Raw genomic sequence first — 18,099 nt, forward strand, 5'->3', positions numbered from 1 at the left:
ACAGACAGATGGGCAGATGGACAGACAGACAGACAGACAGAGGGAGAGAGAAGAGAGACAGAGAGACAGAGGGGGAGGGAGAGAGAGAGAGAAACATTTATATTTAAAGCCAAGAGAGAGTAGAAGGTAGCAAGGGATGTTGAGCATAATGAACGGAGGAGATCCCGTACAGCTGACTCAGGCTGAGGCCATCTTATCTATCTGAAGCCGGTCCCAGAATCTGCTAAGAGTAGATGTTCTCAACCCCCTCCTGACTCTTACTCTCAGGGCACACAGCTCACTCTCCCTTGTTGTGGTCTCTGAAGACTGAGACCCTTTTTCTCAGTCATGACTTGCCCCTCTCCTGGACCCACAGTACCTACTCAGGCAAACTCTGTGGTTTCTGTGGGAACTATGATGGGGACAGCAGCAATGACAACCTGAAGTCAGATGGCATGATGGCGTACGATTCGCAGGAGTTGGGGCAGAGCTGGCAAGTGGAAAAGGAAGAGGACGAGGAGTGAGTGAGGATCCCCACTGGGGCCTGGGGCTGGCCTTCCTTGTCTCAGCCCTCTTGACTTTTGATCATTTTAAGATCTACCAGGGCTAGGCTTAGTTGTTCCTGTCTGTCATTCCAGAAGATGCAGGAATGTCTGGAGCTACAGACATATCAAGATCTGATTTCTAAAATCTAAGAGTTAGGACTATAACTCAGTGGTAGAGCCCCTGCCTAGAATCCCCCCAGTGAGGGGCTGGGGGCGTGGCTCAGTGGTAGAGCCCCTGCCTAGAATCCCCCCAGTGAGGGGCTGGGGGTGTGGCTCAGTGGTAGAGCCTCTGCCTAGAATCCCCCAGTGAGGGGCTGGGGGCATGGCTCAGTGGTAGAGCCCCTGCCTAGAATCCCCCAGTGAGGGACTGGGGGTGCGACTCTTTAGTGGAACCCTTGTCTAGCATTCACCAGGTGCTGTATTTGATCCCCAGCAGTATAAAAATTGAAACAAAAACTACAAGGGGAAAAGTCTGGCAGTTCTTGCCTGTGAGCTTTAGGTTTACAGGAGTATAGGAGGCTCAAGACCAAGCCTGGGCTAATGTAGTGAGATTGTCTCAAATAGAACAAAATATAAACTGACCAGCATTTTCTTTTTCCCTACTTGGAGACTCCAGTTTTCCACCTCATTTGGGCTCTTCCAGTCTTGCTGACTTCTTCGGTTGGGTTTCTTCCAGGTGTCTAAAGAAGAAGATTCCCCCATCTTGTGACCCTGCTGTGGTGACCACTATGTTGGGACCCAAGTTATGTGGACAGCTTGTCAACCCAAGTGGACCCTTTGAGTATGGAGGAAGGCAGATGGGTTGCGAGGGTTTGCTAGGTACTGGCATGTCTCTGAGGTGGAGCATAGAGGCTCTGCCCTCTCCTGCCGTCTGATTGAGCCTTTCTCCCCAGAGCGTGCCTGCTTCACCTGAAGGCCTCATCCTTCCTGGATAACTGTGTGGCTGACATGTGTAGCTTCCAGGGTCTCCAGCAGAAGCTCTGTGCTCACATGTCGGCCATGACGGCCACCTGCCAGGATGCTGGCTATCCTGTGAAGGCCTGGAGGGGACCCGAGATGTGCCGTGAGTTGGGACGGAAAGCGTGGGGGAAAGTCTGGTACAGCTTCCTACAGATACAGACAGGGCATACTCTGATGAACCTCATTTTGCTACCATAAGAGGAGAGGGCAGTGGGCAGAGCTAGAAACATCCCTCAGCTACTTGGGTGACTGAGGCAGGGGGATCTCAAGTTCAAGACCATGCTGAGCAATTCAGGGAGGCTTTTTTTCAAAACAAAAAAAAAAGTCAAAAAGAGGGCTAGACAGGTAGCTCAGCAGTAGAGCATGTGTCTAGAATGCATCAGTAACCTGGGGGATTAGTAATAGGGTCCTTGCCTAGAATCTGTCAGCAAGGAGTTGGGGGCATGGCTCAAATGTAGAACACTTTCCTGATGTGCCTAAGGCCCTGGAGTCGGTTCTCAGTACTGGTGGAGGTTGTTGGGGGAGGCAGGAGGGAGAAGAAGATGAGAAGAAATAGGAGAGGAGGAATAGGTAAAGGAAAAGGATGAGGAAAAGAGGAAGAAGAGGAAAGGGATGAAGAGGAGGAGGAAGAAGAGGGAAGAGGAGAACAGTAACTCCCTACAATCACGTGGTTCTGGAAGGAGGACGATAGTGTATTGATTGCTCCACCAAATTCAGTACAGGCTGGATGTTTGTGGCTGCGTTGAAGCTCTTGTGTGGAGCTCTCAGTCCTCTGAGGTAGCTGCATTAGCGGACACCCATCCTCAGGATCAGGCTGTTGCTGGCCTTCTGGGCACCACACCTGCTTATTGAGAATGTCTACCTATCAGAGTGGGTGTCTCTTCTGATTTGTAGCTAATCTGCCTTCAAGCATGGGGGGCCTTAGTAGCACCCACAATGGGCTTGCTTTAGGCAGCTGTTCATGTTCTGCTTTGCTTTTTTTTTTTTTTTGTAGCCCAGGCTAGCCTTGAACTCAGTATAGAGCTTAAGATGATACTGAACTCTCGATTCTCTTGCCTCTCTATCTCCAGTACTTAGATAACAGGCATGCAGCACCACGACTGGTTTATGTGGTACCGGGAACAGAACCCGGGGCTTCATGATTGCTAGGCAAGCATTGTATCAACTGAGCTGCATCTTCAGATGGGTTCGCTCCTGGCAGCAGCTCTTACAGTCAGCACTACTCCTTGGCTTGTCTTCTCAAAGCTATATTTCTCACAGGGGTCACAGCATCTCTAGCTGGGACCTCTCCCCCACCCCCTTGCACGTTCTCTCCTTTTGTACCTTGGTCTCATCACTTGCCTTTTGAGATTATTTTCTGACGCAGGTTCTCACTGTGTAGCCCAGGCTGTCCTGGAACTCCCAATCCTTATCCCACAGCCTACTGCGTCCTGGAGTTACAGGTTTGCAGCTCTACATCCAGTTTGCCCTTTTCCTGACCTAAGCTGCTTCCTCCACAGCTTTGGTGTGCCCTAAAAATAGCAGGTACTCCCTCTGTGCCAACCCATGCCCGGACACCTGCCATCCTGGATCTGCTACCCAGTCCTGCTCAGGCGATTGTGTCGAAGCCTGTGAGTGTAGCCCTGGCTTCATCCTCAGTGGTTTTGAGTGCGTCCCTGCATCCGAGTGCGGGTGCATCAGCCTCCAGGGGCGCTACTTCAAGGTGAGCCACTGACGTGTACCCCTTAGCCTTACAGACAGAAAGAACTTGCTCTGAGGCTGAGGTGGGGAAGGGCAGATGGGCAGGGAAGAAAGGCCAGGGAAAAAACAAGACTAGCTAAGGCTGGCATAGTGAGTCTCCCGCCTCTCCTATATTTCCTGGCTCTATTCAAATTTCCTTCCTGCTTTTCTATCTTTTATTTTGCTGAAGATGAAATGCAGGGCCTTGTGCATGTTTGCAAGAGCTCTGCCACTGAGCCACACCCTCAGGTCCTCACTGGGAGATTGAGAGGCAGGTGTCTATCACTGCCCCTAACCAGGGTTTCTATACAAATGCTCCACCACTGATCTGTGCCCCAAACTCTCTTGCTGGGGATTCTGGGAAGGTGCCCTACCACTGAGCCACGCCCCCAGCCCCCTCACTGGAAGATTCTAGGCAGGGGCTCTACCACTGAGCCATGCCCCCAGTCCCTCACTGGGGGATTCTAGGCAGGGGCTCTACCACTGAGCCACGCCCCAGTCCCTCACTGGGGGATTCTAGGCAGGGGCTCTACCACTGAGCCACACTCCCAGTCCCTTACTGGAGGATTCTAGGCAGGGGCTCTACCACTGAGCCACACCCCCAGCCCCTCACTGGGGGATTCTAGGCAGGGGCTCTACCACTGAGCCACACTCCCAGTTCCTCACTGGGGGATTCTAGGCAGGTGCTCTACCACTGAGCCATGCCCCCAGCCCCTCACTGGGGGATTCTAGGCAGGTGCACTACCACTGACTTTTGTAGTACCGGATAATGCACCCAAGGTCTAGCTTTTTATTTGTTCTTCTTTCCTTTTCTCCTCTCTCTCTCTCTCTCTCTCTCTCTCTCTCTCTCTTCTTTTTTGTTTTATTTTCATTTTTCTGAAATAGGGTTTCTCTGTGTAATAGTCCTGGCTCTCTTGGAATTTACTCTGTAGACTAGGCTGGCCTCGAACTCAGAAATCTGCCTGCCTGAGTGCTAGGATTAAAGGCATGCTGCCACTACCCTGGCTTTTCTTTTCTTTTCTTTTCTTTTTATTGTTGTTTTGTTTTTTGTTTTTGTTGGGTCTTTTTGTTTTGTTTTAACTTCAAATTTTTAAGACAAGATCTTGCTATGTACTTCTTGCTGCCTCAAACTCAGTCCTGCCTCTGCCTCCCCAGTATTAGGGTTATAGGTAACCACCACACGTCTTGTTAGTCTCTTCCCATCGTTGCTGTCCCTATTGGAGTCCCTTACCTCCCTTGAGGCACTTCTGTCTGCTTGGAGATTTTCTGATAACTAAGTTGGGGACGTCTCTCAGATGTGTGGTGGCCCTTATCTGTAACTACAGTTCTGAGGACACTGACAAGAGGATCTGGAGTTCCAGGCCAGTTGGGCCACCCTGTCTCAGACAGACAAACAGAAAAACAAACAAACAAAATGAGAATTTATCTCCCAAGAATAGCAAGAATTGGTAATAGGTGCTTGTTTTAGTTAGGGTATTACTTCTGTGAACAGACACCATGACCAAGGCAACTCCCATAAGGACAACATTTAATTGGGGCTGGCTTACAGGTTTAGAGTTTCAGTCCATTATCATCGAGGCAGGAGCATAGCAGCATCCAGGCAGGCACGGGGCTGGAGGAGCCAAAAGATTTACATCTTGATTCAAAGGCAGACAGGAGAAGACTGAAAGAGCTCAGAGAAGGGTCTCAAAGCCCACCCTCGGAGCAACACACTTCTTCCTACAAGGCCACACCTCCTAATAGTGCCCCTCCCTGGGCCAAGAGTATTCAAATCACCACAGTGCTCATGGTGGGAAGCTGTCCTTGGGTGCTTGTCTGCTTTACCAGGGTGCATATCATGAGGGAACTGATGGGTAATGTAGTAACTTACTGCCCTTCCATCACTGGTTTGCGAGGTCTTTGGGGACATCTTCCCTATTGGTATTCATGTTAAATTCTTTATTGCATTTATTTACTTGATGTGTTTGTGCTCACCACAGTCAGAGGGAAATCTGCAGGAGATGACTCTTTCTTTTTAGCATGTGGGTCTCATGATTGGACTCAAGCCCTCAAGCTTGGCACGAGGCGTTCCTGCCTACTGAACCACCCTGCTGGTCCTCTTTTATTTTAACTTTTTAATCTGCACGCGTGGTATGTGTATAGTGCAGAGGCCAGTGGAGGATGCCCGGTGCTTCATCACTTTCTGCCCTGTTCCTTTGGAACAGGGTCTCCCATTGCACTTGGCACACTACAAGGCCCATTCAAAAACTAAGTGTTTTGTGCGGGAAGACAAGATACCCGGCTCTTACCGTCTTCCCTACTTCACCCCAGGTACAGGAGCAGTGGTTTAATCCAGACTGCAAGGAGATCTGCATTTGTGAAAGCCACAACAATATTCGCTGCAAGCCCTGGAAGTGTAAGGCTCAGGAAGCCTGTAGACACAAGAATGGCATATTAGGCTGTCATGCCCAAGGTGAGCAGTCAAGTCACCATGGAAGGTGAGCAGGGGACCTCATTTGACAGGCTCTAGAAACACCTAGGAAACAAGCCTGTGGTTGTGCCTGTTAGGACGTTTCGGGACTTGATAGAGCTGACGTGGGGAGACTCACACTCAATGTAGCTCGTGTCATCCAGCTTCCGTCTCTCTCTGCTTCCTGACTGTGGATGCCATGGGAGCTGTCGCACACCCCCTTCACCGTGCCTTCCCACCATGTTGGTCTTCCCTACAAACTGTATGCCAGAATACACCTGACATTGCTTTTGTCAGTGGAATACAAGCAAAACAGAAGGCATCACCAAAAGCAGGTCTCCCAGATGTAATCGAAACAGGGGTTTGATTACAGATTGTGTCGTCTCACTGAGTCTAGAACAAATACTTTTTTTTTCTTTTTCTTTTTTTCGGAGCTGGGGACCGAACCCAGGGCCTTGTGCTTGCTAGGCAAGCGCTCTACCACTGAGCTAAATCCCCAACCCCTAGAACAAATACTTGAGAAAGACCCGTAGGTTTAGCAAGCTGTGGTGGTGCCTGCCTTTAATCCCAGCATCTGAGAGACAGAGACAAGAGGATCATTAGTTTGAGGTCATTCTCGGTTACACAGAGCCTGAGCCCAGTCCAAGTTTCATGGGGCTGTCTCGGTGTTTAATTTTAATTTTTAATTATGTGTATGCATCTCTCTGTGTGGATGTACACATTGAATACAAACACCTGAAGAACCCAGGACAGAGCGCTTCATTTCCTGGAGCGCATGCAGCTACAGAGCAGTCAAAACCACCCTAACCCCACGTCGTAGGTGCTAGGAACTGAATTCTGGTTGCAAAAGCAGCAGGTTCCTATACCATCTCTCCAGTCTGGAGATTATTTGAAAACACAATTAAACAGTTAGTTAATTTACTGGTAGAAGAACAAAAAGGTAACAGAAGGTAGACCCGGGGAAGAAATGCGTCTGCAGAAACCAGGAGCTTGGCAGAATGTTCTGGAAGGAAGGACAGCTGCACCAGGAACGAAAGAGTAACTGCTGTGCTGTGAGGAGCCTAAAGCGAGACAGGAAATTCAGGAAACTCGAGCTGGAAACATAGCTGCCCGTTGAGGAACTCAGATAGGAACAGATAGGTCACCCAGGAGCAGCTGTGGGAAATGTGATAGGTACTTCCGGGAAGAGCAGTTGTGAGGACCCCCGACAGGCACTTCCTGAAGAGCAGTTGTGGGAACAAGACAGGTAGTTCGGGGAGGAGCAGCCGACAGATACTTCTAGGCAACCCTTTTCTCAGGAGCGCCAGGGAGATACCTTGAGAGTCAACACCCAAGCAGGAAAGAAAAAGAGGTGTCGCCAGGAGCAGGAGAGGGGATTCCAAGATGTGTTATCTGCAGGTCCTGGAGCCGGGTATCCTGCCAAAGTTCCAATCCATTCCAGCCCTCTCTGAGTATGTGAGCAGAGGTCTCAATATGGCCGCTGCCAGACACCCACCAAAATTTCAAGAAAAAAAATGAGAAACCCTGGGTATCAAGTGGTAACTCTCGTGCTTCTGGCTGTAGGGAAACGCTGATCTTAGGATGTGTTTCTTTCCGTAACCTCAAACTACTCCCCGCTCATTGATTAGAGCTCTTGTATACATTCTTTGTTGTAAGGTGTCTACTCTTTGGAGCAGATGTGATGTACACTGTCAGAAGTAAGCCATTTTTCCGAGTGCTCACAACTTTCATCCCAGCATTCAGCAGGCAATCTCTCTGAGTTCAGGCCAGCCTCGTCTACAGAGGTCCATGACAGCCAAGGCTATTATACAGAGGAAACCCTACCTCACAAAACAAGAATACAAACAAACAAACAAACCCCAACAAACCAAAACATCAAACAAAAAAAAAAGCAAACAAGAAATAAGCCATTGAAGAGACTTTGGTTGAAGGAGTTTGCTGATATATTGTCTTTAGAAATGAGACTAATGCAGCAATTTGCAGTCAAAAGAATTTTCGTGTGTGCGCGCGCGCATGCACGCGCGTGCGTGCGTGTGTGTATTTGATTATTCTGTGGTGAGTTCATATTTTTAAGGTCAAGTTGACATTTTCTCTGGCCTTAAAGTCACTAATCTTTGCCTCCACAGGGGTTATCAATGGTGTGAATGCTGTATGTGTGACACGTATTCTGTCAGCAGGCTGAGTTTTTACAGCTCTCAAATAACATAGGAAATCAGTTCCCATATCTATCGATCCGTAACTGGAAGGGGCAGCTGTTAAGAGCAAGACTTAGCTGGAAAACTCTAAGGTGGCAGGATATTTTTATGCTTTGCTTAAAGATCTCATGAAGGCAGTGCGTGTGTTCTAGTTTGCTTTCGGTGCTGTGAGAAACACCGTGGCCAAAAGCGAAACTGCGGAGGAATAGGCCCAACTTGCAGCTTACAGTCCTGCATCAACTAGGAATCCAGGAAGTGGCCCCCAGAGGGGCTCACAGGCCAATCTTGATAGAGGCAATTCTGCAGCTGAGGTCCCTTCTTTCCAAGTGTATCAGGCTGTCATCTCATGGCATTAAGAACTCAAAATTTAGAACTGCCTGCTGGGCTATGTAGTGCTCAGTTCCGTTTCCCCGAGGTTTTTTTTTTTTTTTTTTTTTTTTTTGTCGCTTTGAAAATATTACTTCTTTTGTCATTTGAGCTTATGTCGAAGCTACTCAAGGTCCCACGAACATGGACCTTGTTTTCTAGGGCCCATAAGAGTTCAAAGAGTGATGGGGGAGGTGGCAGGAATAGATGAGAGCAGAGGTGCAAATGTCTGGACGTCTGTGGACTAGAGCGTCAGGCCACAATTTTGAGGCCTTACACAACCTCAAAGCCATTGGTGTAGAAGTGCTTGGGCTGTGAAAAAATCTATCGGTGTTTTGTTATTTAATAAAAGGAGGGAAAAGGAAGACGAGGGAGAGGAGAAAGAAGGAGTGGGAAGAAGAATGAGGAGGACAAAGAGGAAGTTTTCTTTGACCTCCCAGTTTGGGAGGTGCCAGTCTGTGATCATTTGATCTTACTGATTTGGGGCCCTTGGTGAGGCAGCCCAGCCTGTCGAGAAATATGGCAGAACAAAAATTTCTTACCTCATGGCTTAGGCATGAAGGAAAGAAAGAATCTCATAATCCCCTTCAAAAACATTCTCCCAGTGACCTCAAATCTTTAGCTAGTTACACCGGAAGTGTCCACCACGTCCCAAAAAGATCGAGCTGGGGGATCAGGATTCTGGCACGTGGGTCTTTGGGATTCTAGATCCAAACTTTAAAAGTAGGAGCATCTTCAAGGTCTCAGGAAGTGATGTTGAGGAAAGCAGACTCCTTTCTTGACCTCCCTGAGGCAAGCCTTTCTAGAGGAAACCAGAGTCCGAGGATATACCATGGGTACTGACTCAAAACAGCCTCTCCAAGATGGCGGCCTTAGCTTGAGGCTTCTGGGGTATGGGGCAATGAGACACCGAAGCCTGTGCTCTCCTCCAGGTACAGCCACCTGCATCGCCTCTGGTGACCCCCACTACCTGACCTTCGACGGAGCTCTGCACCATTTTATGGGCACCTGCACTTATGTACTGACCCAGCCTTGCTGGCCCAAATCTCAAGACAACAACTTTGTCGTGAGTGCCACCAATGAGATACGTGGTGGCAACATGGAAGTCTCCTATGTCAAAGCTGTCCATGTGCAAGTCTTTGACCTCAAAATCTCCCTGTTCAAAGGTCAAAAGGTCATGGTATGTGTCCTCTATTGCCTCCTAGACCCCACACCACCCAAGCTCTTTGTCCTTTCTTCTTTTTGTATTGTCGTAATTTTTGAGGTAGGGTTTCGTGTGTCCAGGTTGACCTGGAACTTGCTATGTAGCTGAGGATAACTTTGAACTACCAATCCCCCTGCCTCCACCTCCAAGAAATGAGCTCCAAGTCAACTCCATCCTATTTATTTTTGTAAACTCCTGCCCCATTACGTCTTTGTCCCAAAGCACTCTCTCTCTCTCTCTCTCTCTCTCTCTCTCTCTCTCTCTCTCTCTCGCTCTCGCTCTCGCTCTCTCGCTCTCTCTCTCGCTCTCGCTCTCGCTCTCCTCATATCCTACCTACTTCTGCAGGTAAACAACCAAAGGGTGGTGCTACCTGTGTGGCCTTCGAAAGGACGAGTGACCATTAGGATGAGTGGCATCTTCGTCCTGCTCTACACAAACTTTGGCCTTCAAGTTCGATATGACGGAAGGCATCTGGTGGAGGTGACGGTGCCGTCCTCGTACACTGGCTCACTCTGTGGGCTGTGTGGTAAGCACCCTGTGGGAAAGCAGCGCGCCCCCCCCCCATGTCTCTATTAGGTGTCCTCAGGGCTTGTCAACTGATGAATGAGTTGAGGACACTGGGCCCAAAAACACGTGCCGGGAAAAGCCAGAGGTGACCAGAAAGGGGTTGCCAAAAGTGATGGTGCCGGAAATCACGGTACTTGGGAGGTAGAGGCAGGAGGATCAGGAGTTCAAGGTCATTCTCTGTTATGTAGAAAGCTCAAGGGCAACCTGGGCTGCATAAAAACCTGCTCCAACAAAAAAAAACAAAAAAAAAAAAACAAAAAAAAAACCAACAAAGGTCAAAGATGGAATGGGAATGTAGCTCAATTAGTGAATCTGTTACCTAGGGAGTCTTGGGTTTTGTCCCCAGCACTGCATAAATTGGGTGTGGCAGGACTTGCCTATAGTACCAGGACTTGGGAGGGGACAATAAAAGGATGAAAAGTCCAAGGCCATCCTTGGCTACATAGTTCAAGGCTAGACGGGTGTGTGCAAGACCTTGTCATTAAAAAGGGAACAGTACAAAACAAAATGGAAAAATGAAACAGCCAAAGGGGTCAGCCTTGACGTGGCCTCAGAGCCGAGTGGAGTCAAAGCCCCCGTGCCGCCCTCAGGGAACTACAACAATAACAGCTTGGATGATAATCTGCGCGCAGACATGAAGCCGGCGGTCAACTCACTTCTGCTGGGAGCTGCTTGGAAAATCCTTGAAGCCTCTGATCCTGGGTGAGTTGGGTATAGGATCTTGGCCTAGGTGAGCTGAGCCTGGGTGAACTGCACTTGGATGAGCTAGGCCTGGTGAGGGCTGAGCCTTAAGGAACTAGGCCTAGGGGGAATGGACAGAGAGAGATGGACATGGTGGGGTCTGAGCACGGGGGAGTTGGGCATCTGATAAGCTAGGCCTAGGGAAACTGGTCCCTGGAGGAAGTCTGCAAGTGACTGTCCCTTGTGAGCCTGGGCTCCCATGTACTGGATCCCAACTCCAGGAAGGAATCCAGTCCAGTCTGCTCATCATCCTTTCTTGAGTTTCCAGTACTGAGATGGAACTCAGGGCTTTGCCCATGGCAGATACACAACACACTCAACCACTGGCTGGGGTTCCGTCCCTGACCTGAGGCAGGAGGTTGGAAAAGTTGTCCTGACAGAGCTGGGGGTGTAACCCAGTAGGTGAAGTGCTCTACTAGCATTCGTGAAGCCCTATGTCCTATCTCCAGTACCACATAAACCAAGCATGATGGTGCATGCCTGTAATACCAACAGATGGGAGGTGGAGGCAGGGGGATTAGTATTTCCAAGTCATTCTGGGCCATATAGTGAATTCAACGCTAGTTTGGGCTACATGAAAGATATATATCTCTCCATATGTGTGTGTGTGTGTGTGTGTGTGTGTGTGTGTGTGTGCATGTATGTATATATAATGCACATGTATAAGTATATTGGGGCTGGGGAGGTGACTTAACCTTTAAGAATGCTAGTTGCTTTGCAGAGGACCCAGGTTTGGTTCCCAGCACCCACATGATGGCTCACAACCACCTATAACTACAGTTTAAAGGGATCTGATGCCCTCTTCTGACCTCTTTAGGCACTCATATGCATCTACCCACACTCGGACATTCACAGTCATGTAATCAAACACAGTAAACTGACATTAAAAAACATGTAATCAAATGTCAACAAGCCAGGCATGGTGACTCATGTTTTTCATCCCAGCACTCAGGAGGCAGAGGCAGATGGGTCTCTGAGTTCAAGGCCAGCCTGGTCTACAGAGTGAGTTTCAAGAGAGCCAGGGCTATGTAGAGAGAGACTGTCTCAAAAAAAAAAAATGCAAACAGTTAAATAAATTGTTCTAACTTCTCAGGCCTATGCCAACTGACTGCTTTTGTACTTGCCTTTGACATAGCCACTTGAGAAATCCTGCTGACCCTCTAGCCTTCTTCCTTCCTAAGCTGTCCCCTGGCCACTTGAGGGTGCCCTGTGCCCTCCCCATTTTCCTCTCTGGGATGTAGCTTCAGTTTGGTGGATTTTTCCAACCTAAGTTTCTAACCTTTTCCCTCCTCCTTATCCAGCTGCTTCATAGTTGGAGTCAAGGCCTCCAGCTGCCAAGAGAGCAACGTGGACGACACCTGGAGTAGACGATGTGCCATCTTGATGAACCCTGTTGGTAAGGGACATCTCCAGCCAGGGCCCTTTGTCCTTATACCTGAGCCTGACCCTGTGCAGGTTATGATGGGAGAAAGGGTCAGAGTAGAAGCAGATAGCAAGGCAGGGAGGCCAACAGGAGTACAGAATAGCCAAGTGGTTATCGTTTTAGGAACTTTGACTGATAGGCCCTCTTAGACATAGGTTCCCAATGCATCTGGTTTTGTCAATGTTGTTTTGTTTTTGAGACTTGATCCATGTATCTCAAGCTGGCCTTGAACCTACTGTGTAGCGAAGGATGACGTTGAACTTCTGATCTTCCTGCCTCTGTCTCTTGAATGCTTGGAGTTACAGATGGTCACCACCACATCCGGTATCTGAGGATCTGGGGATTGAATCCGGGGCATGCCATACAAGTACAACCGAGTCACATCCCCGGTTTCTGCTTGCTTTTTCAGATAAGGTCTTAGTTTTAGCCCAGGGTGTTTTGTGTAGCCCAGGCTGGCCTTAAAATCACCGTGATCCTCCTGCCTCATTCTCCCGAATTGCTGGGGTTATGGGCCAGTGATACCATGCCTGACTACATCCAGGCTTTGATGCAAGTGGGTGTTAAGTTAGCTGTGCAGGAGCTGAGGAGATAGTTCAGTAGGGAAGTGCCTGTCATGGAAGCAGAAGGCTTGAGTTTGAGCCCTAATAACCTGAATGTGGTGCTGAGAGAGTAACGGCACTTACCAGCAAGGTGAAGACCTGATTTCAACCCTGGGGGCCCACACGAACCAACTCCAGCCAGTTGTACTCTGACTTCCGCAGGTGTGCTGTGGCGTGTGCGCATCTGTCCCCACAAAATAATAATAATAATAATAATAATAATAATAATAATAATAATAAACAAACAAACCAACCATCCAGGCATGGTGGCACACATTGCAATCCCAATGCTGAGAGAACAGAGACAGGGGAATCCTTGAAGCTCACTGGTTAACAAGCTTAGCTGAGGCCCTGAGCTCCAGCTTGGTCAATGAGAAACTGTGTCTCACAAAGCAAGATGGAGGCCTGGAAAGATGGTTCAGAGGACACAAGTGCCTCCTGCCATCAAGTCTAACAATCCAAGTCTGATCCCTAGGACTCAGAAGGTGGAAGGAGGGAGACCGAGTCCTATGAGTTGTCTTTTGACCTTTGCATGTGTGCTGTGACACGTGCCTACACACACGCGCACACACAGACACATACACAGACACACACACACATACACACATGCACACACAGAGAGACACACAGAGAGACACACACATGGAGACACACACATGGAGACACACACACAGAGAGACACAGACACCCACACACAGAAACACACAGACACACACACAGACACACACAGAGAGACACACAGACACACACACACATAGACACACTCACACGCACATACAGACAGACACATACACAAACACACACAGAGACACACACACAGGGACACACAGACACACACACACAGAGACACACATACACACAGACATACAGAGACACAGACACACACACACAGATACACACACACACACAGAGACACACACAGACACACACAGACACACACACACAGACACACACACAGATACACACAGACACACACAGACACCCACACACAGAGACACACACAGACACACACACACAGATACACACAGACACACACAGGCACACACACAGACACCCACCCCACACACACACAGACACCCACACACAGACAGAGACACACAGACACAGATACACGTGTGCGCACATATACACACACACAGACAAACACACAGAAACACACACAGAGAGACACACAGAAAGACACACAGAGAGACACACAGACACACAGAGACAAACATACACACAGAGACACAGAGATATAGACATATAAACACACAGTTACACACAGACACACACACACAGACACCCACACACAGACACACACAGACACACACACACAGGCACACACACAGACACACACACACACAGATACACACAGACACACACAGACACACACACAGACAAACACACACAGAGAGACACACACAGATACACATAGACACAGACACGTGTGTGTGCGCACACACACACACAGAGACACACACACAGAGACACACACACAGAGACACACAGAGAGACACGCACATGGAGACACACACAGACACACACCCACACAGAGACAAACATACACACAGAGACACAGAGACACAGACATACACACACAGATATATACAGACAGACAGAGACTCACACACACAGACACCCCACACACACGACGCACACACAAACACCCACACACAGACACACACAGAGACACAGACACACAGACAGACAGACAGACAGACAGACACACACACACACACATTAGTATATATAGAGTAGGGCTCAGCATGTAAAGCTGCTTGTTCAACCTGAGTTGAATCCCCACATTCATGCACATTTGGATGAAAAGAACTCTACATAGTGATTCTCTGATCTCTACACACCATAGCATAGGTGCCTGTACGTACAGATTATACACACACATTAATGCCATAGCGCATGTGCCCATACATACATACACATCATATACAAAATAATGATAATAATAATAATAATAATAATAATAATAATAATAATAATAATAATAATAATAAAAAATTAAACTCAAGGTGGATGATTCCTGAGGAATGACACTTAAAATTGTCCTCCAGTCTCCAGTGGTAACACACACACACACACGTGCACGCGCATGCAACTACGTGCACACACATATACAATATACACATAGCCCCTAAATGAGCTGTACAGAAGCTTCAAGGCCCAGCTCGTTCGCTGGGCTCACCCTCTTCTCTCCCACTTTATCTTGTCCTCCAGGGCCTTTCTCCCATTGCCACGAGGTGGTGCCCCCGCAGGCCAGCTTCTCCAGCTGTGTGTATGACCAGTGTGGGACCAACGGAGACGACCTAACCTTCTGCCGCTCCCTGCAGGCCTACGCATCTCTGTGTGCCCAGGCTGGCCAGGTGATTACCTGGCGCAACAGCAGCTTCTGCCGTGAGTGATCCTCCCCACAGCTCCTCCAGCCCTCGGGGAACCCTGAGAACCCCATCCTCCCCGTCCCAAAGCTAAGTTCCTCAGTCTGCACACCCACCCCTCTGAGAGCTCGCTCTCCCCTTCCTCATCCTGCTTCTTCCCTCTTGCCGCTGTCCTCGGTTTGCTTGAGAGTGGCCGGAGCCTCTTTTGCTCCTGTTCTGGTTGCTGCTGTTGTTTTGGGGCAGGATCTCAGGCTCTCCTGTAACCCAGGCTGGCCTCAAACTTGCTGTGTAGGTCAGGAGAGCAGGACTACAGGCGTCTACCATTGTGCCTGATTCCATCTGATTTTTATCTCATCAAAAATTTGCCCTTGTGTCTAGTTATTGTCCCCCTTCCCCCAGGCCACTTAAAAATTATTTTCAATCAATTAATTAATCTTAAGACAGTGTCTCACGATGTAATCCTGGCCGCCTGGAACTGGTTGGACTCAAATTCGAAGAGGTCCGCCTGCCTCTGCCTCCTGAGTGCTGGGATTAACGTTATGAGCCACCTTCCCGGCCCGAAGCAGGCCTTAAACAGTTTTAAATGTATTTTGTTTTCTGTTTGGGTTGCTTGGTTTTTGTTGCATGTGAATTCGTGTGCGATGTGCATGTATGTGGCTATGCCACCCTTTTCTCTTTTTGACATGTGTGCATGTATGTATAAGCCACGGAGTGCCCGTGGAGGTCAGAGGGCAACTTGCAGGAGTTGCTTCTCTCCTTCCATCATGAGGGTCCTCGGGAGCAAACTCAGGTGAACAGATTATCCGCGAGCATGTTTACCCTCTGATCCATTCCTGTGTATTCATTTCCATGTGCGTGGTTGACCCTCGGGTATCTTCCTTGATCTCTTTCCACTTTATTTGCTGAGGCGGGATCTCTCTGTACACCTGAAGCTCTTTGGCGGACTAGCCTAGCTAGCCAGCTTGCCCTTGAGAACCCCGTCTCAGCCTCCTGAGTTGTGGGATTACAGGTAGACGACCAGGAGCTTTTTGTGGTTACCGGGGATCCGAATTCTGGTCCTCACAGTCACTTGGCAAACTGCCTGTTTGGCCACCTCCCCGATCGCGTTTGTTTGGTTTTTGAGACAAACCCTAAGTAGCCAAAATCAGTCTTGACCTCTCTGCGCACTCTACGGTGTCCTCAAACAGCGTCTTGATTGCTGGGATTTGAGACCTACACCCTTCCTTTTCCATCACTGTAGTCGTAAGGATCAAGTCCAAGGCTCTGTGTATGCTGTGCAGACCCACCATCATGTAGTTAAAACCCATTTTAGACATCTTGGGAAGACAGTATGGCAGCTTCTAAGTAATTAAGTAGATTAATCTTCTGACCTACAATCCCGTCCTGCATGCGTGCAGAAAACAGTAACTCGTCTGCACCGAAATCCATACACTTTCCAAAACTTACTGTAATAAAAGTTTTCAAGTGCTTCAACCCCCACTTCTAGCCCACTGTCTAAAGGTAGGGGAGAAAAGATGGTGAATAGGACAGGAGGATGTGGACCTTAGAAGTCGCTCTTGGTGGCGATTCCAATCTCCGTGGCCAGGATACCAGCAGTCCAGTTGAGTAGTGTCACCCACCAACAGATCAGGTCATCAAACATGAATCAGCAGCGATGGCACAAATCGGTGGAAACAGCAGGTCTCTGCTGAATTGGCATGAGTCAGCGGGAGTGACCAGAACCAGTCAAAATTCAAGGAGACGTTCTCTACCGTGTCTCTCTCAATGAAATGACGGTCTGTGAAGACAGGAGACTAGCAAAACATCGCATGGCTAGCTATGCAAGTGCCCTGTAACTGTTCATTGCGTCCAACTTACACCCTCTTCAAACATCGCAGGTCCTCTCATGGGCCTTGCTTTAGGAAAACATTGCATGAGTCTGCATCATATGACACAACCAACACTTTCCACTTCACAAAAGTCTGCACAAACATCCTTCGTCACAGCCAACCAGGGGATGGAAGTCTGGGCTACAAGGGCCAACCTGTAACCTGTACTTGGGAGGCAGTGGTGGGAGGATGGACAGCTGGAGGCCTGGCTGTCTGATCTTGCAAGGCCTCACTAAGAAGAAAAAAGATTGGAAACAGTTCAAATGTCACATAATTAAGCAACTATGAAAAGAAACTGGGAAGCCACAAAGGATCATATGTGATACCATTTGTATAAACCATTTTGGACATTTTTTAAGTATACAAAAATTAAGTGGTAAGAAGGCCATTCACTTTACTCTACAACCACCAAACCCCTATGACCATCTGTCACCTGAACTTTTTTCTTCCCCAGCGGAAACTCTGACCTATTAACTCTCCATCCCACCCCCCCCCCCAGTCCTGACTCTATGAACTCAACTTCCTGTAAGAATTAGCGTAGTGAGAAATACCTGAAATCCTAGCCCTTAGGAGGCAGGAGGATCAGGAATTCAAGGTCAAACTGGGTACATAAGGGGTTCCAGGCCATCCAGGACTGCATAGACTGTGTCTGTGTCTGTGTCCGTGTCCGTGTCCGTGTCCGTGTCCGTGTCCGTGTCCGTGTCCGTGTCCATGTCCGTGTCTGTGTGTCTGTGTCTGTGTCTGTGTCTGTGTCTGTCTGTGTCTGTGACTGTGTCTGTCTGTGTCTGTGTGTCTGTGTCTGTATCTGTGTCTGTGTCTATGTGTCTGTGTCTGTATCTGTCTCTCTGTGTGTGTCTCTGCCTCTCTCTCTCTCTCTCTCTCTCCTCCCCTCTCTCTCCCTCTCTCTCTCTCTCTCTCAAAAAAAAAAAAAAAAGTGGACAGCACCTAAGAAATCGACACCTGAGGTTAGGTGTCATTTTAATATTTTTAAAACAATGATACTTTTTTTTAACAATGATACTTTTAATATAGGTGCAACTTTAATCTCATTGCACATACGTACACGCATCCCTACATGTATCCAGACACATGTGAAGATGTGCACACAAAGA

General features: G+C 48.5%; 1 protein-coding gene across 1 annotated transcript in view; it reads left to right on the forward strand.

The window, feature by feature from the left end:
* Positions 1-18,099, forward strand: part of Zan (zonadhesin) — a 108,548-nt gene that overhangs the window by 26,421 nt on the left and 64,028 nt on the right. The window contains 10 exon segments of the mRNA XM_032886423.1: positions 356-499; positions 1,168-1,305; positions 1,418-1,587; positions 2,984-3,186; positions 5,514-5,655; positions 9,146-9,393; positions 9,763-9,943; positions 10,575-10,686; positions 12,027-12,121; positions 14,962-15,138. Coding sequence (XP_032742314.1) covers positions 356-499; positions 1,168-1,305; positions 1,418-1,587; positions 2,984-3,186; positions 5,514-5,655; positions 9,146-9,393; positions 9,763-9,943; positions 10,575-10,686; positions 12,027-12,121; positions 14,962-15,138 — 1,610 coding nt within the window.

This window comes from Rattus rattus, chromosome 16, assembly GCF_011064425.1.
Source record: "Rattus rattus isolate New Zealand chromosome 16, Rrattus_CSIRO_v1, whole genome shotgun sequence".
NCBI lineage: Eukaryota > Metazoa > Chordata > Mammalia > Rodentia > Muridae > Rattus > Rattus rattus.